This window comes from Mixophyes fleayi, chromosome 3 (assembly GCF_038048845.1).
Source record: "Mixophyes fleayi isolate aMixFle1 chromosome 3, aMixFle1.hap1, whole genome shotgun sequence".
NCBI lineage: Eukaryota > Metazoa > Chordata > Amphibia > Anura > Limnodynastidae > Mixophyes > Mixophyes fleayi.
Window position 1 is genome coordinate 229,176,796 of NC_134404.1, and position 27,370 is coordinate 229,204,165.

At 39.5% G+C, this 27,370-nt stretch overlaps 1 protein-coding gene across 1 annotated transcript in view; it reads left to right on the forward strand.

Annotated features, from left to right (window-relative positions):
• The first annotated feature begins 16,372 nt into the window (after positions 1 to 16,372).
• Positions 16,373 to 27,370, forward strand: part of UST (uronyl 2-sulfotransferase) — a 232,702-nt gene continuing 221,704 nt past the window's right edge. The window contains exon 1 of the mRNA XM_075203248.1: positions 16,373 to 17,264. Coding sequence (XP_075059349.1) covers positions 17,042 to 17,264 — 223 coding nt within the window. The 5' untranslated portion in view covers positions 16,373 to 17,041. The remainder of the gene's footprint in view (positions 17,265 to 27,370) is intronic.

Sequence of the window (27,370 nt, forward strand, 5' to 3'; positions counted from 1 at the left end):
TCATTGTGGAGTCCTCTAATTTGTTCACCCTTCTTTAAGTCTGAATGCCCAAAAGGACTGTTTGGGTATAGTAGGAATATTCTGCCTTGTGTAGGACCTCCCTGGTCTATATCTTCTCACTACTTTGAAGTGTTGATGAGACAAGAAAGAGTATAAGTATTTTGACCTTTGATCCTATGGCATGCAGTTAGATTTACCCACCAAGACTTCTGTATCATAGAGTCTAATTTGTCACTGAAACACTTCACATGGGAGAATGGCTAGAGTTCCGCTAGACTATTTTTTGGCTGAGCATCTGCTGTCCAAGGGCACAACCCCACGTCTTTCCAAGCCACTGTTGCTGCCATTGACCTTGCTGATAAAACATTATTATCCAAAGATGCTTTGCATAAAAATTATATGTCTCTCTGCAAAACTCAAATGCATTTCAACAATTGCCTGCTAACTTTTTCTTGGACATCTATAAATATATATCTGTGTAAAGTGTTTCTCCCCAAATCAGGTGTGGCCATGACCACACCTGATTTCAAGAGGGATAGTAGATCTGTTCGACATACTAGCTACATGTATATCTACTTTTGGAACAAGTGCTTCTTCATCACTAAATGAATACATATGTTATAATCTCTTGGATTTAGATTGGCACTTTTCCATTTGTGCCCATTCCTTATGAATTGAGGTACTGAAAAAACACTGTTCTTCTTACTGCAATCTTCATAAAGGAATTTATGAGAATCTGTGGCAGTTGATTCCTCACTCATACCCATAGACCTCTATATATGTTTAAGCAAAATTTCCACATTGTCTAGATTAAATATTCTCAGTGCTTTTAAATGTCCCCAGATTCATTACTAGTGATGGCAACAGATGAACCACTAGAACCAAAATCGGATAATCATCATCATCATTTATTTATTTATATAGCGCACTCAGAGGAAACCCACGCAAACACAGGGAGAACATACAAACTCCACACAGAAAAGGCTATGGTCGGGAATTTAAATCATGACCCTAGCGCTGTGAGGCAGAAGTGCTAACCACTTAGCCACCATGCAGCTCATAATGAGGGCAGCACGATGGCATAATAATGAGCTCTTCACCAAGCCACCTTTCTCGTAGAGTGTAATATCGTCATAGGTACTTAGATGCCTCAGAACCTAAACTAAGGGTAGTAGAGACTTATCTGAGTGCCAGCTAACAAAGGGGTATCAGATGCATGGAGGATAAGAACTCCGTGCCATTTATAGTACTGGTGGACAATCACAATGCTCCATGAGTAACAAGCCCTCATGCAGCCTATTTGCTACTTAAATCATATGACTGCAAGAGTCACCAGAAGAAACATTCCGGCTGGGATAGAAACAGCTGGGACAGAAATACAGTGTGAGCCGTCGTGAGCAATGTTGCATCTCATAGAAAAAGAGAAAGTATCCCGACTGCTTAGCAAGCATGCAAGATGAGGCCAGCACAGAGGGGACTGTCTTGAGTAGTGCGGCGGCTCCTAACACAAAGAAGTTTTCAAATGAATTCCACTCTGACTGAGAGTATCTTTCCTCAAAATCCATGCACACAGATCTTCTTTGATCACAAAAGATTGCCTCATCCAGGCTTTTTCCCTTGGCTTGAGAACTACATATTGTACAAAATAACCCTTAAGATTCTGTTGTTAAAGCTTTATAACAGGCTCCCCAGACTCTATGCTGTTGTGCTTTGCCCTTCTTCTTTTCTTCCACAGGCTCTATAAGACTACTGAAAAGATAGGGTATTACTATCAGCTAACTAATGATGAATGAAAAACTTAGGGGCTTACCTAGAGTGGGTGCCCTTCAGCTGTTTGGCATTGGGCTCAGGCTCTATTCTGCTGTAGATCTCCAGCTGTTGCACTACAATGGAGGGGAAGAGCATTTGCAATCCACTGGAAATCTTCACCTGAGTTCATTTATAATCCATGAGATATTTTCACCTGGCTGTATTTGTAATCCATAGGAAATCTTCACCTTTATTACTGTAATAACAGACCCCCCCCACCCATAATGTACATTGCCAACTGCTTGCTACCAGACCCACTGCAGAATGATTGAATTTAAAGGTAGTCTTTAGCCATTAAAGTTGCTTGAATATGGCTGGTTGGCAGTGTTTGCAACAACCTATTCATTTCAAAATGGTGTATAAAAGTAGTGCTCAAGCCCACTGAAATTAATGGGTGATTAAAGAAAATACAGTACTAGTGTAACTGCTCTTATTAATGCTAGCATGTAAACAATGCATTCCCATACAGATAAATGTAATTCTTCAAGTGCGGTGACATGCTTTGAAACCACTGAAATGAATCAAGTAGCAGCAAATAAAACGTGCTGCTACAGAAGTGTTCACAGTGGGTATGGATGCATAGAACATAATGGAATTTATTTTAAGGGAGTATTGGCAATGAGGGGAGAATGGAACAGAATGAGGGAGCTTTGATTAGACACACGAAGAGAAGCTTGTCATCTCAGAGAACACTTCAAGTAATGAAAGTCTTTCAAATGCCTGTAGAATTGTCTCCTACGGCAAACAAAATACAGGCAATAAGTAAATTATAAACATGCTAACAAAACATCTTTTTAATTCTCAATTAAAACACATATATCGGAGTTTTAAAAACAATAAATTAAATGAAAGACAAATTAGAAGCAACTGACACATCTTGCCTCTTTCTTGGTTTTCCCATTATTGTGTAAGAGGAGTATATTTCGTTCAGATGAAACTACAAATCTACAAATCTAAGCCGTACTGCAATGTCTTTTGAGGAGGAATGCGATTTCTTCAGGCTATTCTTCAATGAAATCCACAGATCTCTGCCAACACAGTAGCCATTACAGTTTATGATGCTACCATTAGAAATAGGACTGAAAAATTATAGCTTTCTTTGAAAAATACCCAAAACAAAGCCCATTCTCTCCAAAACTAAACATTGCAGTAATGCTTTGGTTTGTAAAGTTGCAGCTGACTAAAATATGAAGTTTATGGAACAATGTCCTCTAGACAGACGAGACCAGTAAAATGGAGTTTTTTGACAATAACCAAACATGAGAACCACATACAGTCAAGCACACTCATTTAGTCCACCATGAACGCTTCTTTATAACCAGGGTATTGTAGATGGTGATTTCTGAAAACTGAAGCTTGGTTGAAATTTGTTCATGCAAGTGGACAATGATCCTTAGCTCACAAGCAAGTTAACAACTGGCTATCCCAAAATGTTCTTTTCTTTTTAAAAATTCTAGACTGTAACCTCATTCAAATGCTGTAGTGAGACTTTAAGAGCTATGCATAAACAAATGCCCTCAAACATCAATGAACTGATGCAGTCTCCTAAGGACACGTGAGCAGAAATACCTCAAATACGATGTAAGAGCCTAATAAACTCATACAAAAAAATCACTTTAAGTTGTTGCTACTAAAAGTGGTTCTACAAGTTACTGGATCATGGCTTCTTCATGGTGGCTTATTTTTTTTGTTAAATAATGAGTGTGGTGTGGGGCGTAGATGTAGGCATCGCCATTTGGAATTGTGCATATTACTGGCTGTGATTGTTACTACTGTAACTCAAGTTTGTGAATAAGCCAGAATATTTTACTGCAGAAAAGTCATTATGGGAGCACCGTCCTATACAAGGTTTTAGAAGTGGATTGCTATGGGAAGCCTATTTACACTTCCTACTTAGCTGTACAGCAAACAAGAATCTGTGAGTGGTAATACTGCCAAGTACTGTTTGTAAAAATAAAAATAAGCAAAGGAAAACATACACACAGTGCTACAGTGCTCAAAGTGGGGCGCTATGTGCCGCTATTTTATACCAGTCTTAGGGCGTGGGGAGGGCGGATCAGTTGGATGCATAGGACATTTACCCTGAAATTCCAGGGAGCTTTAGGCTTCTGTACCCACACTGGTGATGTCAGCAACAGAGCGATCCAGCAAAGGAAAATGAGGCTCCATACAGTACAGTAGAAAAGAGGTCTAGCTTTCCAACCTGCGGGCAGAATCTCCTGTTATAGACCAGGCACCACTGATGTACACACCACACTAGGAGCCACTGACTGAAGAGTAGGTGGATATTATTGATTCAGCATACTTAATTTACTTGGTTAGTTCAAGCAGGTGTTGATGTAACCTTCACAGCTTGGGGCTCGGTCTGAGGTGTGATACATAACAGCTAAATAAATCACTCCTATAGACTCACAGCACAGACAATGTATCTGAATTGACATACTGACACATCATTAGCGCTATCAGAACTTTTTTTCCTCAATATTTGTAACAAGACCTTGGTGTCCCTGTCTGCCTGACCAAAGAAAGACAGATTAGTCAAGATATGGAACTCCACCTGCCCTAGGGGGAAGGGGGCATTTAGGAGTATTGTTCAGCTTTAAGTGCCTTTTGATCTTCAGTAAACCAAACATGTATATTACTAGTTGGCAAACTAGTCACCTACTTTGTTGGCAAGGGCACAGAGATCCCATATGTCTTTGAGGGAATTCACTCTGTCAGGTGCTAACATGACACTATTAGATATCTTGAAGGAGTTTTATATTTTTCATTGTGACCTTAAACCTGCTAATAAAGCACCAGAGAGGTAGTTGGACACATAGACACAGGGGAAGTGGGGGATAACTTTGCATCATTTAATATGTTTCAGATTAATCTATACATTGTTCAAAAGCATGTACATTTACTTTACACTATTAGAATCTCTAAAGCTTGTGGGGGCCCCTCTCCATTCCTTTTGAATTTCCATACCAACAGTTTTAAATTTAGACTTTGATGGCGTTATGGAAGTTTAAAAGTGTCATCGTATGGAAAATGAAAGTGAATGGAATTTGATAGTTTTTCATTCAAAGCAGTAGGAGAGTTGGCAGTATGGCATACCACTGTATGCCACCCCACTTCAACCACACACATATATATATATTGTGACAGGATGGACTTCATATCTCACCCCGTCGTGGTGCTGAGATCCGGCTGGGCTTCCCATTCTTTATCCACATTGTGGCCCTCTGAATGCAGTAGGAGGGGCTCTTCCTTTAGGATAGCTCTCACTGCTAATGTACCCCCTTGCTGGGCACCTGGGCTGGTACCCCTGACCTCTTCCTTCAGGTCAGGGTTGCTGTGGATGGTTTCCCCTGGCCTACCACAATGGCCAGAGCTGCAGGGTAGTGGGCAGAATGTTTTTATTAGACACTGGGTCCCAACCTCAGAACAGTCTGATAACAGATTAGATTGGTCAAAATCTCTAGGTCATGGGAATTGCAGCAGTTATGTAGCCATAAAAGCAGGATCCTTAAGCAGTGATGTTTATTAGCTCAAGAAGTCCTTATAAGGACAGTTACATACTAGTCTGAGGTACTAGTGATCATCCAGAAGTTACAGATTGAATACATAAAATAGTGAAACAGGGCTCATTTTATACAGTTTCTGACATACATGTTGGCATGGGGTAACCCAGTCCCCGATCCTAGCTGGTACCACAAAGTCTGAGATACTACAACCAATGTTTGCCATCAGGATGCAATATTCTCTAGACTTGCAGATAACACTATTTAAATTGAACAAAATTTACATCAATCTGTGATTTCCCAAATCACTTGCTATTCCATTATTCAGACAGGTTCTAAAACACAGGATGAAAAGGCTACACAGGATAAAAAAGTAACAAACCCATGCTGTGCATTCAGACTGAAAAGATACTCTGAGATGAAAATACTTAATTTGCATGGTAGTTCCTTGTTTACAAAAACAAGCTTCTTCCAACATGACATACACTATATTGACAAAAGTATTCGGACGATTAACCGTTACACCAACAGGGACTGTAATGACATTGTATTCAAATACATATATTTTAATATAGAGTTGGTCCCCCTTTTGCAATGATAACAGCTTCTACTCTTCTTGTAAGGCTTTCCACAAGATGTTGGAGTGTTTCTGGAATTTGTGCCCATTCATTCTGTAGAGTATTTATGAGGTCAGGCACTGAAGTTGAATGAGAAGACCTGGCTCGCAATCTCCATTCCTGTTCATCCCAAAGGTGTTCGACGGGGCTGAGGTCGGGGCTCTGTGTGGACCAGTCAAGTTCTTCCACACCAAACTCATCAAACCATGTCTTTGTAGTCTTTGCTTTGTGCACTGTGAACAGTCATGTTGGAATAGAAAAGGGCCTTCCCCAAACTGTTGCCACAAAGTTGGAAGCATACCATTGTCCAAAATGTCTTGGTATGCTGAAGCATTAAGATCGCCCCTTCACTGGAGATAAGGTGCCTGCCTAGACCAAACCCTGAAAACAGGCCTATACCATTATTCCTCCTCCACCAAACTTAACATTTGACATAATGCAGTCAGGCAGGTAACGTTCTCCCGACATCCTCCAAACCCAGAATTTCCCATCTGACTGCCAAACAGAGAAGCGTGATTCGTCACTCCACAGAACACGTTTCTACTGCTCCACAGTCCAGTATCAGTGTGCTTTACACCACTACATCCGATGCTTGGCATTGGTCTTGGTTATGTGAGGCTTACATGCAGCTGCTCGGCCATGGAAACCCATTAATCCATTAAGCTCTCGCCGCAGTTTTTGTGCTTACATTAATACCAGTGGAACTTCAGAACTCTTCAGCTATGGAATCAGCAGAGTGTTGGTGACTTTTACGCACCATGTGCCTTAGCAGTCGTTGACCCAACTTTGTAAGTTGACGTGGTCTTCTGCTTCGTTGCTGAGTTGCTGTCACTTTCTAACAATATCACTTGATAGCAACAAATTGATCCAGCGCTACACCTTTCTCACACCTTGTTCAGACAAAAACGTTTCCTATCTTTTAATAGTTTTAGAAATAAAACCCATGTTATTTTCCATTTGTTAGTTAGTGCCAGCATTTTGTCTGAACACCTACATACAACCACCAATAACCATGAGAAATGTGTAGCACTGGATCAATTTGTTTTCAATTATTAACTCCAGCAGGTCAGGACTATCTGCTAGATCAGCAGCAGCTTCCCTTCTAGCGACATAACACACCATATTGTTATATCTGTGCACACATCACTATATGTTGTTAAAACTATCACTTACAGTTGACCGTGGAATATCCAGCAGGGATGAAATTTCACAAACCTTCTTATTGCAAAGGTGGCATCCTATCACAGTACCACGCATGAAGTCATTGAGCTCTTCCAGCGCTGGTATGTAGCTCTTTTCAAGCACATATATTAAATATTTACATTTAAATTAATATATATACCCGTTAACCCTTAGTGCTGAGGTTTAACCAATTCCACAAACCAACATCAGGTATTAACTCATTTGATGCAGCAGCAGTCATCTTGACCATGTGGGAGGTAAGGGGAACCTAACACACTTATATTTGATATTACTATTCTATCCAATATTTTCACCCCCCCACCTGCCCCCATCCAGCCCAGTATTACATAATTAGCTACTTTAAATAGCCCCCACCATCACCCTATCAATAACGTAATATCTTGTATCCACTATTAAAATATTGCACCCCAACCTTTTAAGAATCATGAAATAGTCTATGCCTTCAATTACATTAAAGTAATCTCTCCCACACAATGACATGCCCTTCACCTCATTAAGGCCTGTAACTGCATCCTTTATATTAGCCCTTGGGACAGGGCCTTGGGAGGAATGTGTCTCTGTTGCTGTGGCCTGGTGCGAAATCCTGTTTGAGATATATCTACGTCACATCTCCTTCTAACTAGATGCAACATGACATTTACATGGAAAATGCTTTGGTCCAGAAAAATAGAGTGTAACTTTGACCAAGGTGTAAGGAGCGTATAAGGCAGAGCGTGGGGGAAGTGTCTTCTCCCAGCTGCAAAGACAAAACATTTGTCTTTCCTCTAATTTATTTAGCATGCATTTATTTTTAAAGCTACTTTCTGTTAAGATTTTTGCAAGTCATTCTAGAAATCCTAACTGAAATATTACATACTATTTATTAAACTTATATATAAAATGTAGTAAGAATGTATATTACTTTAGGAGGTAGATACCCAGGGAAGGAGTGATAGGGGAATAGTCTGTTATACATTAGTTAAATTATATACACAGTGTGCAGTGGTATGAAGTTACAACACCGTACTTTTTTCTTTATGTAAGAATTAAATCCATGTTGATTTTTTTTTTTTTTAACTGGAAAGTCAAAATTGAGAAGAATTTTAGACATAGAGACAGAGACAGTCTAAAAATAATATACTTCAGAAGTGAATATACTCAGGGAGCTGCAACTTAAACGGCATTGCCCAGAAGTCTATTCTCCTTTCAATTGTCATTACTTTTCTGACTGGAGCATTAAATGGAGCTGATTATTAGATATGACTGAAACATATGTCTCCATATATATTGTAATTAAATTATTGTTTAGAAAAATAGAGATAAGGCAAGTATTAAATCATGTATCAATATGCTAAATGAAGAATCTGTACAGACAGCAAATGCAGAAAACCTAACTGCAGTATTCGTCATATATATCTGCTTTCTGAATGTTCTTGACTGCAGTGAGCACATCTCTGATCGATCTGAAAAGGCTGTGTGTCTGAAAAGCTGCAGTTTTAAAGTTGCTTCTGCAAACAGGGCTGATGCAAGGTTTCACCGTGCCCTAGGAAAAATATCAGTCTGTTACTGCACCCCCCAATACCATCTTCTCAGCCCTTCACACACACACACACGATTTTGAAAATGAATACAAATACTGCATAAGTCAGGAACAAACACGGGATTTGTGAAGTGGGCTTTCCATGCCATGCAACCAGAGTGGCCATCAGTATCATGTAAGGGGAGTTGTTATAATTTTATACAGTGCTAGGCTGCTCTACAACCCCTTCCTATCCCCATGAGTTACACTGGCAATGCTGCATGTACACCTGTTAGATGCATGCAGCTCACCCTTCACAAGTAGAGCAATGTGAAGTAGAATTTACATCCTAGCTATCCGTGCAGTGGAAGTCATGACTGAGTGGAACAGTCACCCAAAATCGGGACTGCCCCACCAGATCCAGGACAGTTGGCAGACTGTCCTGCTCTCTCCTACCTGTTCTTTAAGCTTTACCTACCTGCGGCTACTTGTGGCTTAAACTCAGTTGCTGCTTCTCTGGATCCTGAGATGTTGTGGCCCTGCTTGGAAAAAGAATAGGTACATGAAATATGGAAATTTTAGCAATGAGTGAACCCTCTGGGCCTCCCTTCCCCAAATCAACAGCACCCATGTTTAATAATTAGGCCTCCCTCCCTGCACCAGCCCCGACCTTAAATATCATTCACACTTAATAAATAGACCTATTTTCCCCAACTTGCCCTGACATTAAATAGTATTCCCATTTAATAATACACTTATTTCTCTCCACTGAGTCCCAACATTAAGTTAATTGTTTTCACATTTAATAAATTGATCTATTTCCATCCCAAACAGTCACGACATTTACTAATTAGTATTCACATTTAATAAATAGCTTTCAGTTTCCACAAACTCTGCCACATCATTAATTTAATAGACCCCAAAACATCCCAGCACTATATATTTATAGTCCCATGACCCCACATTAAATAAGTACCACCATGACGACACTATTATATTAAATACCCTCCACTATCAAATAAATAGACCCGTTATAAATTAATAGATCCTATACACCATTAAATGAGTAACCCCTTTGCAATGCAAAAACATAATACCTAATTTATCATTGTTTCTACCATTTAATAAAAATATACTGTAGTCCCAGAATACGCTCGTACTGGACAGCGGTTCTCACACTAGCTACAACGGTCCTCGACACTCCCAAAGCCTCCGACCCTAAGCATGTACTATTACCCTTGCCTCTCCCGGACCTCCCTACACATGCACATGAGCTCCTCTGGCACATAATCAGCGCAGCTGCTTCCTGGAAAAATACCACACCCCCTACTCTCCAAATGGTCTTTGGTCGGGTTTGGCATACTTACCAAATGGAGCACATCACTAGCGTGCTGAGGGGCTCCTCTGTGTCTTTCCACAAGGTCTGGTCTCCATGGGCTTCATACCATAATCAACCCCTGCTTCAATTCTAGTAGAGACCGGTCCTTTATTGACATTTTTGGATTTGACTACTCCTTCTTGTTAAAGGCGTGGACTCCTTCCCACAGTCCCTCTAATTTTCTTTTCCTCCCCTTCTTGCCCTACACCATTCCTTAATACCCCCTTCTTTCCTTTTCTTTCTCTCTGTCTTGATCAAAATAAAAACAACATCTGCATGGTACGAGATTAACACGCAATCAAATTTATGTTGTAAAAGCATGGTGAGAAAGTGTTGTACATTGTGTTTATTTATATGTACATATACTTGTTAATGTACCTTTTGAGAATTTTGTAACATCGTTAAAGATAAGATGTTATTAATAAAACGTACTTTAAAAAAAAAACAACCCAGAAATATACTGTATAAATACATGCAGTTTGTATAGTACTTAAATAAAATAGCAGAAACACTCACTAAGGCATTACAAATTGCAGGAATAGAAAACTTATTTTATAACATGTAATTGTATGTGTTTTGTTTTAAGCAGTGAAATGTCACCTTACCATTAAATTAATAGCCCAGGCCTCCATCAAAAAATTAACAGCTCTCCCTCCCCACACTTAACTACTTCCATATGGCTTTCAGCAGGGAAGAGCATGCACACCTGCATGCCACCAAAGAGTTTAACTTTGCTTCATCTGGGGGCAGAGCTTGTTGGCCAGGAGGGGTACTGCTGCCTCTCCTAGATGAATGCTAGCCTGGCAGGACTCAGGACAGCTATAAGTAACACAACTGTGCGGTGCCCAGCAGCTTTAGAAGTCACTTTAGTTATGAACCGCAGCCAGCACGGAATTAAAGTCTTCTGTTTAATGACAGACGGCCGCTTCAGTGGCGTCACTGCACCCTGGAGAACTACCTAATAGCAGCGTTGGGCCTGTCTGCAAATATTCTTAAGGCAATGCTGTTTTACCCTTTTGTCTTTACTTCCCTTTACTTTACCTAATGTTAAATTGGCATTTTGTTAGGGGACCCACTTATGAAGGCCTCCCTGATGGAGAGTCATTAAAATCCCGTCCCCACACTTACCTTCTTTCATCCAGCGATGCAGAGTCCGAGTCCTCTGCCTTCTTCTGTTCTGGACACATGAGTTGCATGCATATTATGTGGTGCGTGCTCACCTGTGATGAGCTCACCAGAGAATAGAGACGTTAAGGAGGGGAGGATCGGATCATTATGATCTGCGGCCACCAACAATAGGATGGCTGGTTCCAGGGGAGGGACCAACCTGTCGATCAACCTTAGCGCAGGGAGTCGCAGCTAGCACTGGGGACCACTGCGTATTGCCCTGGGTATCCTGGTGGGCCGCTCCAACCATGGCAGTACTTCCAAACTAATGTTAAATAACCTCTCTTGAAGGTTTACAAATGTAACTCCCAAGAAGAACCTATAGCTCCATCAATTAATTAAATATTTAGTCTCTAAGGACTAAACTTATCCTGATTGATTCTCCCATCAGTGATCTGCAAATGATTTAAATTGTGAGACTCTTATATAAATTGTGAGGTAGCAGACAAGTGAGGAGGTTCATCTTGGTTGAAATTGTAGTTCCAGTGAAGACTGCAAATCTTCAATCAGATTGTACCCTCAATGCTTCCCCTGGTTTGACGCCTTTTGAACCTCATCAAGATCTCTTTGTGATCATCTGGTCCTCAAGTGCCTGGAAGGGAGTGAGGAGGGAGATGTGTTAATATTAAAGTTGGGGTGTGGGCCACCATGGGAAAGACATCTACCATTCTGCTACCCAGAAATAGGGCATGCTCATAAGGCAGGGAGAGGCGTTCTAGTTTAGGTCCTTAGATGTGTGTAATTATTTCACTGAATGAGTAATGGTGGCCACTGATGCTGCAATGTCACAGCCAATATCAGGCAAATGGTCAGATATGGCATCATGTGTTGCCCAAAAATGACCATAATGCATAGTAATAATTGTTGGATATGCTGATAAATGTGGTTCAAAGAAAACAGCTTATGGTCTTTACAGTCATCATCCAAACACAATAACAAGCTCCAGTGAGTCTAGGGGGTAATTTTATCAAGCTGTGGGTTTGAAAAAGTGGAGGTGTTGCATATAGCAACCAATCAGATTCTAGCTGTCATTTTGTAGAATGTACTAAATACTAACAAAAATCTGATTGGTTGCTGTAGGCAACACCTCCACTTTTTGAAACCCGCAGTTTGATACATTTACCCTCAGAAGTGATACAGAAGCTAGGCTGAAGGGGCCAAATGGCTGAAACAATTTGGCCAACCACATGTGTAGTGAAAGTGAACAGTGATCCTGTTGAATACTGCTTCTAGCAACAGTAAGCTGCAGCTGGGCCTGATGCTGACTCTCGAAGACACAGCTTGATCAAATATTTTGGTGGATGTTATAGCCTGTACATTTAATATCCAGACCAAGAAGCAGGACATTAAAATAATGTAAATAACACCCAATGTCTGCTTTTGGGTTGTACTGAAGTGGGTAACTGTCTGAATACATATATTGGGTAAAATAATCCAACTTTCAAATTTCCAAGCACTTCTCAGAGAATCTGATGATTACATTTTTCTCAGCAGCAATTATTACCTAGTGTGGCCTATTGCATCCCATACAATTTAGGAAAAGGAGAGGCTATTGTGGATGACATGCATAACTTACTAAATTTGGTCTTATTGATTTAATAACCCATACAATAAGCACTTGACACAGGAATTAGGTCCTTATCCACCTCTCTTTTATATTACTGTACTTTAGTAAATCTCTATATCAGTTATGATTATGTCTTCAAATATGTTGCTCTCCAAAAGCTCTAATTTTCGTTCTTGATTTATGTTTGTGTTTATTTATTCTTTGGGAAATGTTCAATATTTGTCTTATTAAAGTATAACATTGCATAATAAGGCCTAAATTAAAAATAACAAAACACAAAACAAAAAACGCTTCACTATCTCCTATCAATAACATACATATATACTATGATTTAGAAGAATGTGTAAGAATTTTCCAAAGAAATAGTAATGACACATTTCGGCTAAAAACTCTCTAATGATTATGAATAGCTTTGTGTTGTTTCACAGCAAAGAATGGATTATGCAATCACTTCTATATTAAAAGCTTCTAAAAACATTAACCTCTCCAAGGCTGGTGTGGGATTTACAAGGTTACGGCATTTGCATTTGTTCAGATGAATGCCTAAAATTGTCAGAAGTCATCATGCATCTAAATTAACTGAATTTCTTTGCATATAAAATGTTTTGTGTGTGTTAAAACTGACCTGTAAAATATTGATTGCCAGAGTTTGTTGCTTAGAGTTCTACTTTTAGAAGCATATTCAATTACATTAGATAGCAATGAAAGAGGTCATCGGTAAATTGGTAGAGAGAGACATCACATGGTCAGGGCAATGTATAAATAAAGATGGATTGTCCTGGTGGCCTATAATTATGGCTAGCATGGCTGCAAAAGGAGACATCAGTGACTCTGAAAGAGAGGTGATTATTGGGGTGCATTTGGCAGGAACTTCAATGACCAAGAAAGCTCACCTTGCTAATCGCTACTTACTTGTACAAAGTGATCATCTTCACCCATGTTCTAAAATCTCTTTTCTGCCAGGCATGCATTACCGTAAGCCTTAATTACTGCATCCAGGGTGTCGCTATGGATGACACTCTAAACTGGGTGTTGCGTTACATAGCAGGCCAGACCCCCCAGGTGACAGCAGACAAGGGGGCACATTTATCAATATTCACATAAAGTGAAAAGTAGTTTTCAATTCTTATCGCAATGATAAGGATTGAACTATTTCTCACATTTATGTACAACCCTGCACAGAAGGAAGCAGTTCCGAAAAACTGCTGTTTCTGTGATGTAAAAAATCATACTTACCCCCCTCTTCGGAAGCGCTGTCTCCGGATCTTCTCCTCGTTCTTTTCATTCTCTAATTGCGCATGTGCAGTTCCAAGAACTGCACATGCCCACAAAGATCCCCGCTCTGTCTCTGCAACTATCGTTGCAGAGAGAGAGCTGTGAGTGACAGGGAGGGATCATGTGATCCCTCCACACATGCGATGTCCAGCTCTGCTCTTCGGAGAAGAGCTGACAGCATTGGATTTCTTCAATTGTGATAATGTATGCCAGCTTTAGCTGGCGTACATTATCAAGACAAGTTTCCGAAAAAAATGTTTTTTCGGAACTTGTTAGATTTGAGCTGGGAGCAGTCACTATACTGTAGAACGGTGACTGCTCCCAAAAACGAAGAGGAGTGCAAAGCAGATATCCACGATATCTGCTGCGATGCACCTTTCATAAATATTCGGAGGACACCCAGGGAGCTTAATTTCATGGTAAGTGCACGATAGTGCACTACCGTGCTTTCATAAATATGCACCAAGGTCACTGGGGGGAGGGATACTGTGGTGAAAAAGGTGCAGTCCTCACCATGCCGTACGTGGGGCCTATGACAAATCTCTGAGCTCTGCTGCCAGCCAGTCATGTGGGAGCCTGAAACTCCCACAAGGAGAGGAGTGCAGCCACACTGCCAGGAACCTGGGACAGGTGGTCTGAGTAGTCTAGAGGGCCGTGCACTCAGTACCCAGCATCTCAGTAGTGGGTACATGGCCAATATTGTGAGGCATACGTTTTTAATTGCCACCTAATAAAGTGGGGAGGGGTAACCAGGATGCACAAAAGTGGTATTCTCAAGAGCCTGGGGTGCCCCCAGCATATTGGGAGCGTGTGCATGGTGGTTACCATGAGAGGCAGTTTTGTTACAGAGGGGACGAGAATCTAGAGGTTATAAGAGCCCTAGTAGTTTAATGAAGCACAGCCGGGTACCAGCAAAGGGATAACCCAGAAGGAACATCTTCCACAGCTGAGACAGTGTTGGCACTGCAGGGAACGGTAAGACAGCAGTCTGGAGAGCCCCTTCCTATAGGTACCACATGGTGTTGCCTCCTTGGACAGACCCCCATACAATGAGGGTGGTTGCTGTATAGTACAGCGTGGCTAACTGGGAGTCCGCTTGTAAGGGGGAGGAGACTGCATGGTGGAGGAGTGGTATTTGGACCTTACGATAGGAGAGAGTCCTTGGTGTGTGGGATGGAGGTCCTCAGGATCTGTGAAGTGGTCGCCTGCATGTCTGAATTCATGTGAGCTGAATTATAAAGTGAAAAGCCTGTGTGATGCAACCTGTGGTCTGTGCCTGTGGAACTACTGCTCCCAGCAGCTGAGGCTGGTATGTAACAGCTGTTACTTTTCTAAGTACTGCGAAGGGATGTGAGGAGGCACAGAGAAAGCATTACCATCTGCTTAAGAAATGTGCAGAAGAAGGCATATAAAATGTTTACCCTTTATCAACCATTATGGTTTTCTGTGCTGGAGGAAGAGGTGTTAATACAGTTGGTTTCCTGTTTCAAAACGAGATAACCTGTCAACCAATTTTAGTCATACTGCACCATGGACACACTAAAAACAGCCATTGCAATTCACTGCTAATTAGTCTTGTTGAAAAGTTCTCAGGTATGCTGGAGGTTTACTGTTAGATACAGGGCTAACTGTGCACAACTCCACCCACCTGTCATTTGGTTAACCTTTTGACTGTTGCTAAATGCAGAACGGAGTACGAGGTGCAGTGGAGTTAGGTTTGAAATTGTATTTGAAACCAGGATGGCGCGGAGCCCCAGCGAGGACAGAGTTTCCTCTTCCACCTGCCCTTGGGTTCACCACAAAGAGGAAGCCCAAAAAGTACTCTTGTGGCAGGGGAACAATTCACCTGTCATTCCAGGGATTTGAAAGCAGGGAACTTGCTCAAGATATTTAGTCCTCGGAATGACAGATGTGCAGAGTCTATGTATTTTCTGGCGCCCGTATAGTTAACAAGTCCCAAGAAAATGTTCTGTTTCAAACACAACTGGGTTAAAAAATTATTTAGCCATTTAACCATCACATGACTTAAAACCAGTTGTGTTTATTTTCTAGGAACAAACATATCATTGCACCTGAAGACAGCAGATGGGGGGGCACCCACTGGCAAGTGGCTTAATATGATGTCTGTTAAACAATTTGTTAACCAATAACTTTCATTACTTATGTACTAATCCTCTGTAAAGGGAATTCCAAACAAACATTGATTTAAAAACAAGAATGAATATCTTTCCCTGGTGCCGTTGGAGACTATTGAGTATTAAACCCAACTCATCCAGAAATCTACTTGAAGCCCCAAGAGGTCGCTGGTGAGGAAATAAAGAAAGCTCATCAAGCAAGGAGGGGGTGGGGAAGACTTGAGAAAGCGAGAAATGAAAACAACTTTCTTCCTACTTGCACATAGAACAAAAAAAGCAAACCTTCTGTTTTAGAGGGAAAAGAAAATCGTAATCTGACACCACACTTAACCCTGGGGAGAGAAAGTCCGAATGATCCGTGTATAGGATAGAAAAGACGAGCCTGCTGCAGACCTCATGCTGCCCTGCAGCTCTGTGCTGGAGAGAGGGGGAGAGTGAAAGAGGCAAGGCTACAAGAAAGGCACGGAGAGTGTCAGGACAAGAGAGCAGAGAGAAACGGAGAGGGAAGGAGGGGCAAGGAGAAGATAGGCACATAGGATAGCACTAGAAGGCAAGGAGAAAGATAGTGGAAGACACAGAGGCAAGGAGGCAGAGGATTAGAGAGTAGAGTAGAAGACACAAGCACTAGCAGAGGTGAGGAGGACAGCCCCGGAGGAAATAGCTCTGAGAAGCAGAAAGTACAGCACCAGAAAGTAAAGGAAGGGGTGCAATAACGAGAACAGGACTACTGTCTCCGATGACAAGTGACAGGGCAATGGAGAGGAAAATCTCCTGACTTGAGACTCACACAAACTCTGTCCAACTTCTCAAATGAGCAAGAAAGCAGCTCTTGTCATCTTCAGGCGGATGGCTGACCTCTTCCTGCCGGGCTGTGTAAGGAGGATATATGATGAAGACAAGTAGCAATAATCATATCAGCAATCATGTTCCCAAGAACAATGTGCACGGTACTCCTAAGAAGGGCTGGCTCTCCAGGCTGTCGCCGCGGTTCTCCCTGCGAGATTATGTGTTCTGCATGGCAACTTTGCTGCTCTTCTGTATCGGTTCTCTATTCTACCAGCTGAATGGAGGACCCCCTCAGATGCTCCTGGATCTGCGCCTCTATCTTGGTAAGCCGCATTATATGTTCTACATCAGTATGTGTGCCAGGGTGTTATATGGTAGCTTTAATGAAATGTGCCGGTTTTCAATACCTGTTGTGAAAGTTCCTTAACCTTGTACAGCTAGTCACAAATGGAACAGTGTAGCTGCAGATGCTCTGACAGGAGGACCCATAACATCTGCTAGACAGGAATGTATGATATCAGTGCTCAATGATATGTAATACACCCCCAATACAAGGTACAAACAGGTTTAAACTGCTGCTACACCCTACAGATGCTTTTATAGAGCAAACCATGAACCTAACTATACAGTCCTATCAACCTATTTGCAGTGTGGTATTGTTTCATTATGGACAACTTGAATTAAAACTTTTTTTTTTTATCATGTTCTTTTTTTTCTTATTTGTATTTATTGATGTAAAAAGGTGCGTAATATGTTCTAATGATTAACTTGTATTAATGTGTTATCTATATTATGTCATTGTATAGGCTTAGTTATTTAGGACAATATTTCAATTTGGCAAATGTATGTGTTACAATTTGCAACTCACTGTTAAATATGTACATGTGGTATAAATTGTAAGCCAGCATTATATATATATTAGATTAAATATGTGATATTTGATTTTGTTTTCGTTTAGAGCAGTCTGCAGAAAACATTTCTTACATTGTTGACTGGAAATTGGAATTGTAGATACCGCTAGTTCATTTGTGCTAGTGATCTATGATAAAGTTAATGTTTTTGACCATTCAGTGGGTCATTATTCTATATTGTACATGTGTTTAACAGAGATGCAGGTAAACTTTTACTCATTCATTAGTCACCAGACTTGCAGAGTTTTATTTCTTAGATGAAAGCATATAAGGAAATAATCTAGGTATGTAACAAGCTTCATATGTTATTAGAACTGCAATAAAATAAATACATGTGTTTCAACAGAAATGTTGCTATGAACCCTGAAACGCACAAGTCCAAAGTGAATATGAATTTTCACACATTGCATTAAGATGCTTCATTTTAGTACGTGCAATACACTGCATAAGTTCCCTATGTATAAAGTCCCTTTCCATGTACTGTAAAAGAGAGCAGTAAATGGATTATATATTGCATGTCTTCCTCTCCATTCCCTCATTAATATCCCTGTAGGACCATGGAGACCCATTTATTGAACATTTACATGATCTATAACGTTATTGTCTGTGCTGGTGATGTCCCCCTCACAGTTCTGCTGTCAGGCCTCATTTTTGTAAAATGTAAAGGAATGACCTGTATTAGTGCTCTGAATGCATTGAATTGGGGTAAAGTAATCTGCTAAACTAAAAAGCTGATCAAATTTTATATGGTAATTCAATATTTAAGATGAATGTTTGACATCGGTTTTGGATGAATAGCACATTATAAAATATATTTAAAAATATCAGCAGTGTAGTGGAAAATGATGATTTGTTTTACTCAAAACGCAAAAGCCAAGCAAATTAAGGAATTTGTGACAGGTGAATATTGTCGAACCCTTACTCAAAGTATTTTTCACGTCTAAAATAATTTTTCTAAGTTAGAATGTTGGTTACTCAAATTTGATTTAAAATACCAAGAATGGGACTAAGTCATAAACAACACTACATACATCTCTTGCCTTATCTCCAAATAATCTACCAACTCATTCCACATCTACTGATCCTCTGTGTAATTTCCTTTATCATACAACAGCGCTTTCCTCATACTGTCAATTGTTCCCAGAAAACTCACCTTGTCAGGTAAGGTTATCAAATTCCCAAACCACCGTTTAACCTTCCTAGGCTTATATACCCGATTGCCATCCTTCTACTTAGGCTGGGTACACACTACAGGGTTTTCAGCTGATCATCGGGCAAACCACACGATAAACGACTGTACGGCCTGATATGGCATTAGTGTGTAGGCTCCAATGATGAACGATTATCGTTCCAAAGCACATTGTATCATTTCATTTGATATTTTAAACCAAATTCAAAATCTTGTTCAACGATAGAACAGTGTCGTTCCAATTCTGCAGTCACGACTGACTGTGTCCATAGATCTATAAGGAGTGTGCAGAGTCACAATCTTTTCAGCCGATGGTTATGACAGATGAAGAGCATGGATCTGAAGGTAAATCTTGTAAAATGTGTTTAGTGTGTACACATGAATTGGCGTAATGACTTTTATTTTTTTCAGTCATTGGTAAAATCGTTGACGATATTGTATCGTGAGAAATTTTCTGTAGTGTGTACCCTGCCTTAGTCCACACAAAACTTGTACAAGTATTCTATTTCTATACTCAAATGACCTAATTCCTCCCAAACTAACAGCTGTGTGACTGGATAATTTAGCCCAACTAAGCACTTTTTTCCCATTGCAATCTGGCTGGACCAAAATGCACTATGTAACAGTTAACCTCGTGTATCAAACTCCTATATTCTCTTAGACTGTAGGCTTGCAAGAAAGGGCCCTGTCACATGTAAAGCACTGTAGAATATACAGAGCAATATCAATAAATTTTAATAATACTATTAATATAGCATTTTGACTCAGAAAATACCTTAGTGGTCTTCAGTAGGACTTCATCCTCTTGGGTACAATGCTTTAATTAGTGGTGAGTGTCACATCATGTATAGACCCTCAAAAGAGAATATTTACACTTCTAACAGACTCATTGATATACATAAAACAATTGTAATGTGGGGTATAGTCTTGTTGTGGTTTTCCTTTCTCAAGGTGTCTGAATAGACTGAATTGCTAGGTTGAACTTAGATTAGGTTGCACATTTGATCGCTTTGTTATTAACTTGTATTAATCCAGTTTTATGGTTTGTATAGAAATTGTGAGTAAGACATTTTCATTAAACATATTAATTTTGTGCTTGCCACTGCTTTTAGCCATGTCTATTCACACCATGAGTCCTCCTGCTCTTAGTGGTATTTCCAGCAGTAAATTAAGTCATTCAGAGGATTTTTATAGACATATACGACAGAGATTTATCAAGGCTTTACTGGGCCAGTGGTACATTTTTTTTTATTATTATTATATTTCCCTATCTGTTACAACCCTGTCCTTTGCTTCCTCAGTAAATAAGAGGTATAGATTGCCACTCTGCCTTTATAAACCTTGCTCCTAAGTGTATAAACTGTTTTTCTCTGCTGTTTATTTTCATTGATGGTTGTGTGAATTCAAAATGTTATATTGTAGCCAGAATAGCAAACCCCCAGAAATCTGTATTGCTGAATTTACATTCTAGATGTGATGTCTCACAGCGAGTGTTACTTACACATTGCCACAAGAATTTATACTCGGCTTGTGACCATATCCCTTGGATCTGAAAAATATTTTAATTTTAAGTCTGGGCAGCTCAAATAAAGAGAATAGTTTTTGAATTAAGCTATTAAATCCTCTTTGGAATTTACCAATCTGCTAACACATAATAAATAAAACTGTTCGAATATGGAGTTATCACTTTATATAACTTATAGTTGCAATCTAATTTCCTAATTTTGTAGGTTTTAAGGATTTTCCAGTTGAAATGTCCCTATTTTTTTTTTTAAATGGTACCAACTGCAATGCACATTTTATATACTACTGTACACTCATGGCCAAAAGTTTTGAGAATGACCCAAATATTATTTTTCACAAAGTCTGCTGCCTCAGTTTTTATGATGGCAATTTGCATCTACTCAAGAATGTCATGAAGAATGAGCAGATGAATTGCAATTAATATCAAAGTCCCTCTTTGCCATGACAATGAACTTTATCCCAAAAACAATATTTCCACTGCATTCCAGCCCTGACACAAAAGGACCAGCTGACATCAGGTCAGTGAGTCTCTTGTTAACACAGTTGAGAGTGTTGACGAGGACAAGACTAGAGATCACTCTGTCATGCTGATTGATTTAGAATAAGAGACTGGAAGCTTTAAAAGCAGGGTGGTGCTTAAAATCATTGTTCTTCTTCTGTTAACCATGGTTATCTGCAAGGAAACATGTGTAGTCATTGTGGCTTTACACAAACAAGAGCTTCACAGGCAAGGATTTTGCTGCTAGTACGATTGCACCTAAATCAACCATTTATCGGATCATCAAGAACTTCAAGGAGAGAGGTTCAATAGTTGTGAAGAAGGCTTCAGGGAGCTCAAAAATGTCCAGCAAGCACCAGGACCGTCTCCTAATGATGATTCAGCTGTGGGATCGGGGCACCACCAGTGGAGAGCTTGCTCAGGAATGGTAGCCCCTGGCCACACCCATGCTGCACACTTGGTATCTTAATTAAGTCTATGTTGTAAGTGTTAAACATGTGTATGTCTTGTATATTGACAATATGAGCTAAAAATCCAAACAAGGCTATTTGGTCATTCTAGGTCATGTATCTTTTTTGATTCTACAAGCAAAAATTTAATTTAATTTTGTGCCATAACATATTTAAATCAGCTTCAAGATTAGTAGAGGGCATGTTGAGAGGTGCATTTTCTGTTTTGCGCGTGGCTACAGGCCCTACAAGATGACTTGTTTCTTACATAGCCTTAGAGGTGGAGGAAACCAGGTCTTGGCCTATTCTGTCTGTAGGATTTCTCTTCCACATCCCAGGCTCGCTTTATACCACAAAGAGCATTTATACTAATGTAATAAAGTAATTCAAATGTATTATACTGACATCATAAATAGCCTTCTTCACTCTCATGATTAACTTAAGATATATAATTTGGCCAAACTGAGCAGTATTCCAGGAGAAAAACTGTGAAGGTTAATATAATGAGTAGTCTGGACATTAATCCTCCAGGAACATTTTCACCTGGTTAACAAACCTACAAATTTTGCAGATCGTAAATGACTCTCACATTGTAATATTAAACTTAAAATATGAAGGATCATTGATAACTAAAATAATTGATATTGCTATTGTGTTTTTTTTTAAACTGATAATAAATATAAAATGTATTGCTATAGAGTAGCATTTTAAAACAGTGTTTAGCAAGTACTCCCATGAAGAGTGTTTGCTTATTCTAAGTATCCCCCCAATGTGCGTAAAGTTATTCTAAATGCTCCATAATCTAAGTAAATAAATGTTAAGCCACTCCTTATGGTTTTAAATGTATTAAAAATACTCTTTTGGATTTGTATTGGATGTCTTATTCTTTACTCATAAATGTATTCCCTGTGAAATATGTTTGCAAACTTCTCTGCAGCGAGATATGAATTTTTAAAATACAGCATGCTATTGGATTCAACCTCGGACCTCCACCGCAGACATGAGTCTCGGTGGGAGTCAGACCGCCCTGTTTGTTCATTGTACCCTAACTTAAATAACTCATGACTGTTATGGGACATTGGGGCTAGCTTTATTTCAAGCGTTACAACTTTACATTTACATCTTTTAAGACTAGCTAGACTAATTTTCTTTGTAAAGTTCTATTCCTCTGCTGCTCTGCTCTGTCAGTCCCTATATTAGTTGCCTATATTTTACCGAATCTAGTATAAAATACTTCTATTAACCTACAAAGCCATAAACAACACTGCACCAACATACATCTCCTTACTTATCTCAAAATATCTCCCAACTCAATCACTCCACTTTGCACCAGATTTGTGTCTCTCATCTACACTCATCACTTGCTCCCACCTCTGAATACAGGACTTTTTTCAGGCTGCACTAACTCTGTGGAATGTCCTTTCTCACACAGAAAGGCTTCCTTTAGCCTCCAAACCTTCAAGCATTCCTTGAAAACTAATATTTTAGGGCACGCTTATAAAATTCCCAAACTATCTTCCTAACCTTCCTAGGCTACTCTACCTCTAGAATGAAAGTGCTCAAAGGCAGGGTCCTCTCCTCCTTATATCTGTCTCCCTTGTGCAACCTTGTTGCCATGAGTTAAACGAATCATCCGCTACCTTATGCTATAATTGCTAGCTCATGACCATAAATGGTAGCATTGTTATACTTAATTGTATTCATATCACTCTTATTATCTGTAGCTGTCATCATAGTTATTGAACTCCTGTTTGTCAACTATGGTGTCCTATAAATAAACAATAATGATGATGATGATGTTGATTAACATCTCTAAACAGTTTCTTTATATGCTCAAACAACCCTCTGACCCCCAAGACGAAATTTGCAGTGTGACTGGATCATTAAGCCCCACAAAGCACTATTTACCCTTGCAACCTGGCTGAACCCAACAAGTGGCACTAAAACTTATGTGTGAAACGCCTATTATCCTATAGATTATATGCTTGCGAGCAGAGCCCTCTTACTACTTTGTCTGTTAGCACCATTTTTTTTTTTTACTGTGTGTTCCCAATTGTAAAGTGCTGCAGAATATGCTGCCGCTATATAGATATATATTAAAAAATAATGTGCTCATGTAAATGATGTTCCTCTATGAAATGCACTGAGATGATGCAAAACATGTACTATTAAAACTAGTGGCCAATGTCTGGTTCACTGACACAAAGATTGTGTTACAACTTCTCATTTTACTCAACTAAAACAATCTACATATGCTCAAAAGTGGGTGCAAATGTGCAAAAGTCAGTGCAAGATGTCACAAACAAGGAAGGAACAGATTTTGCATTATGTTCCTGACCTCCGTCCTAAGGATTTTATCATATAATTATTTTAGTAAAGACTGTGTCATTCTGACAGTCCCTGCATTAGTGCTGGTTATAGCTCTGTCTTTATAGGAGCTATAACCCAACAAATATTACAGTCACAAACAGATATAATATTATTATGATCCATTATCATCATCATCAACATTTATTTATTTTGTAGCACTTTACAATTGGGGACAAACACAGTAATATACAATACTAGATAATGCAGACAAAGAGGTAAGAAGACCATGTGTGCAAGCTTACAATCTACGGGACAATGGAAGTTAGATACACATATTGTATTTCAGTTCAGCTAGATTGCAAAGGTAAAAGTGATTTGTATGCTATGTGATTCAATCACACAACAATGCTAGTCAATGGGTCAGAGGGTTGTTATCTTGTGGAAATAGGGTAGCCTTGGGAGATTAAGAGGGTGGTTGAGTAATATTATAAGCTTGCCTGAAGAGGTGGGTTTCCAGAGAACGCTTAAAGGTTTGTAGACCAGTGGGGAGTCTTATTGTGCGGGTGAATGCCATAGATTGGGTGCAGCTTAATAAAAGTCCTGTAACTGGGAAATGGAGCATTTGCTGATAGTGGAAGAGAGATGCAGATCTTGTGCAGGATGGAAGTGTCGAGATGGGAGATGTAGGTTTTTAGAAGTATTTTATATTGGATTCAGTAAAAAACAGGTAACCAATGTAGAAACTGACAGAGTGGTTCATCAGAGGAAGAACGGTTTGCAAGGAAAATAAATCTAGCCGCTGTATGCAAAATATATTGTAGGGGCTACAGTCTGTTTTGGGGAAGACTAGTAAGGAGGGAATTACAATAGTCAATGCGGGAGATGATCAATTAGAGTTTTTGCATATATTGAGTCAATGTGGGGAACAAAGGATAGTTGCGAGTCAAGGATCATTCCTAGACAGTGAGCTCGGGTGGGATTTATGGTCATGTTGTCAACAAACATAGAAATGTCAAGTAGTTAACTTCTCTTGGTGGGTGGGAATATTATTAATTATGTTTTTAAAAGATTGAGTTTGAGTTGGCGGCAGGACATCCAAGATGAAATGGCAGAAAGACTATCTGAATTGAGCCAATTGCTTGTCGAGGAAGATTTTACCATTTCTAGTCTGATCCTATCAATCTTGTCCTTGAAGTAAAAGCAAGATTCTGGGCAATGATAGTAATCGGAGGGTTTGGAGTGGGAGAGTTGAGAACAGATTTAAAGGTGCTAATAAAGAGGGTTAGAAGCCTGAGCAGATGAGCGATTGGAAGTATGTTTATTTTGCAGTGTCCAGAGTATTTTGATAGGTGTGATAGATAGAAGTATATGTGAAGAAATCATTAGAGGTTTGAGGTTTTTGGGAACAGTCCAGGGGACATGAATTAAAATACCTCTGATACTTAATTTTTTATGTAATTTAGGGTATGTATAATTGGTAGGAGGAATTTTGGCTTTTAAGCTGCCATTAGTGTAAGGATAAGTTCCTTGGGACAAGTGCTGCACCCTTTCCCCCGTACCAGTCCAATTTCATTGTGCTCTTATTCCTCCTGTTTTCTCCGCTCCTCTTATTGTTTCTTCCAGCACTGCATGCAAGGCAAGGCAAGGAATATAGGTAAGCAGAAGAGGCAGCTTCCTTGAATTCAAGGGTGTGGGACATCACTGAAGCCTCTCAGAATTGTGGCTTTACTCTTTAAATATTGGCAACTATGGCAGTAACTGGAAAATATCTGGGCAACTGAGAATTATATTAATAATAGTGCTTAGATATCTGGGTAACTGAGAACTATATTAAGAACAGTGCTTAAATATCTGGGTAACTAAGAACTATATTAAGAACAGTGCTTAAATATCTGGGTAACTGAGATCTATATTAATAACAGCGCTTATAGTGTTTTCTGTTACAACATAAGGCAGTGGTGGGCAATAGATGGCCCACAGGCCTCCAACAGCAATCCAAGCCTTCACCTGCGGCCCCACAGTTTGTGAAGACTGGAGGGCCACACATGTAGCCTTCCACCTCTTTTACGTTGGCCCTCACTTGTATAAGGATACGCTCAGGCTGTGTGTGATGAAAATAGCCTCTGTATTTTTATAGCATTTTGAAAAATTCCAAATATTAGAAACTTTCACCATCTGAACATTCTTCAAACTTTTGTTTATCAAGAGCATCAAAAAGGGATCACAGTTTGTGTGGCCTTAAGAAAGTATCCATAAATTAGCAGTTTATTGCATAGCTGTGAGAGTCATACTGTTTTGCAAACTTCCAATACTTTATTTTAAAAGAATTTTGGTGTGCCAAGACTTTTAAACTTTTTAATTTCTCTAGAGCATCTCTAAGTTTGTTGGATCTTGCCCACTGTTGTTTTATTATGATTTTCCAATAGAGAAGTTTAATAAACTAAAACGTGTACCATGCTGGGTACTTACCTGAATATATGAACCTTAGTAAAGATAGATAAAGGCAGACATGCCTGTGACAGCTTTAATAATGAGGAATGCAATATATTTTAATATTAAATGCCTGCTAATTAAAACTGTAGAATCTTTTATCTTAATTCATAAGTTTATATTAAATAAGTACTGTGCATTTGAAGCTAGAAGAACATGCATATTTTCTCCTTACTGCAGTATTTGCTGTTATGTGATCATCATTGTTTTCATATTGTTCTGTCTACAGTTTGCTCTTAGTTCACCATTTCCCCTTATACTAAAACCATATGAAATATTTTAATGTTATACTCTTCTTGAATGTCCATACAGCTCTTTTTACAGAGCAAATGATTTAAAAGTTGCTTGTGCTATGCTTCTATATTGCTGTTAGTTTATTCCACATCCATAGTTATTAATTTGAATTAATAAATAAATATTTTTTGCTTACAAAATTGTTTTCTGTGCTTCTTGGTGATGCAACAGAAAAAAAGATTCCATTTTTGAAAGTAACCTTAAGCTACTGTAGTATGTGTGGACTACTTTATAGTTGCACAGAGCTAGACATTAGAAGTGTGTTCTATGAAATTTATTTCTATAATGTGCCCAACTGCCATCTTTTGTATTATGTGCATGTAGCACAGAAGTAAACTGTTCGGTGGGCTGCTGTTCTTTATATATCCAAGTGGTCAGTGTGCTTATGCAAAACTACATACATCATCATCATCAGCTATTTATATAGCACCACTAATTCCGCAGCGCTGTACAGAGAACTCACATCAGTCCCTGCCCCATTGGGGCTCACAGTCTAAATTCCCTAACATTTACACACACACACACACACACACACACACACACACACACACACACACACACACACACACACACACACACACACACACACACACAGCCAGTTAGTACTAGCATGTTTTTGGAGTGTGGAAGGACACCAGAGCACACGGAGGAAACAAACGCAAACACGGGGAGAACATACAAATTCCATACAGATAAGGCCATGGTTTGGAATTGACCTCCTGACCCCAGTGCTGTGAGGCAGAATTGCTAACCACTTAGACAC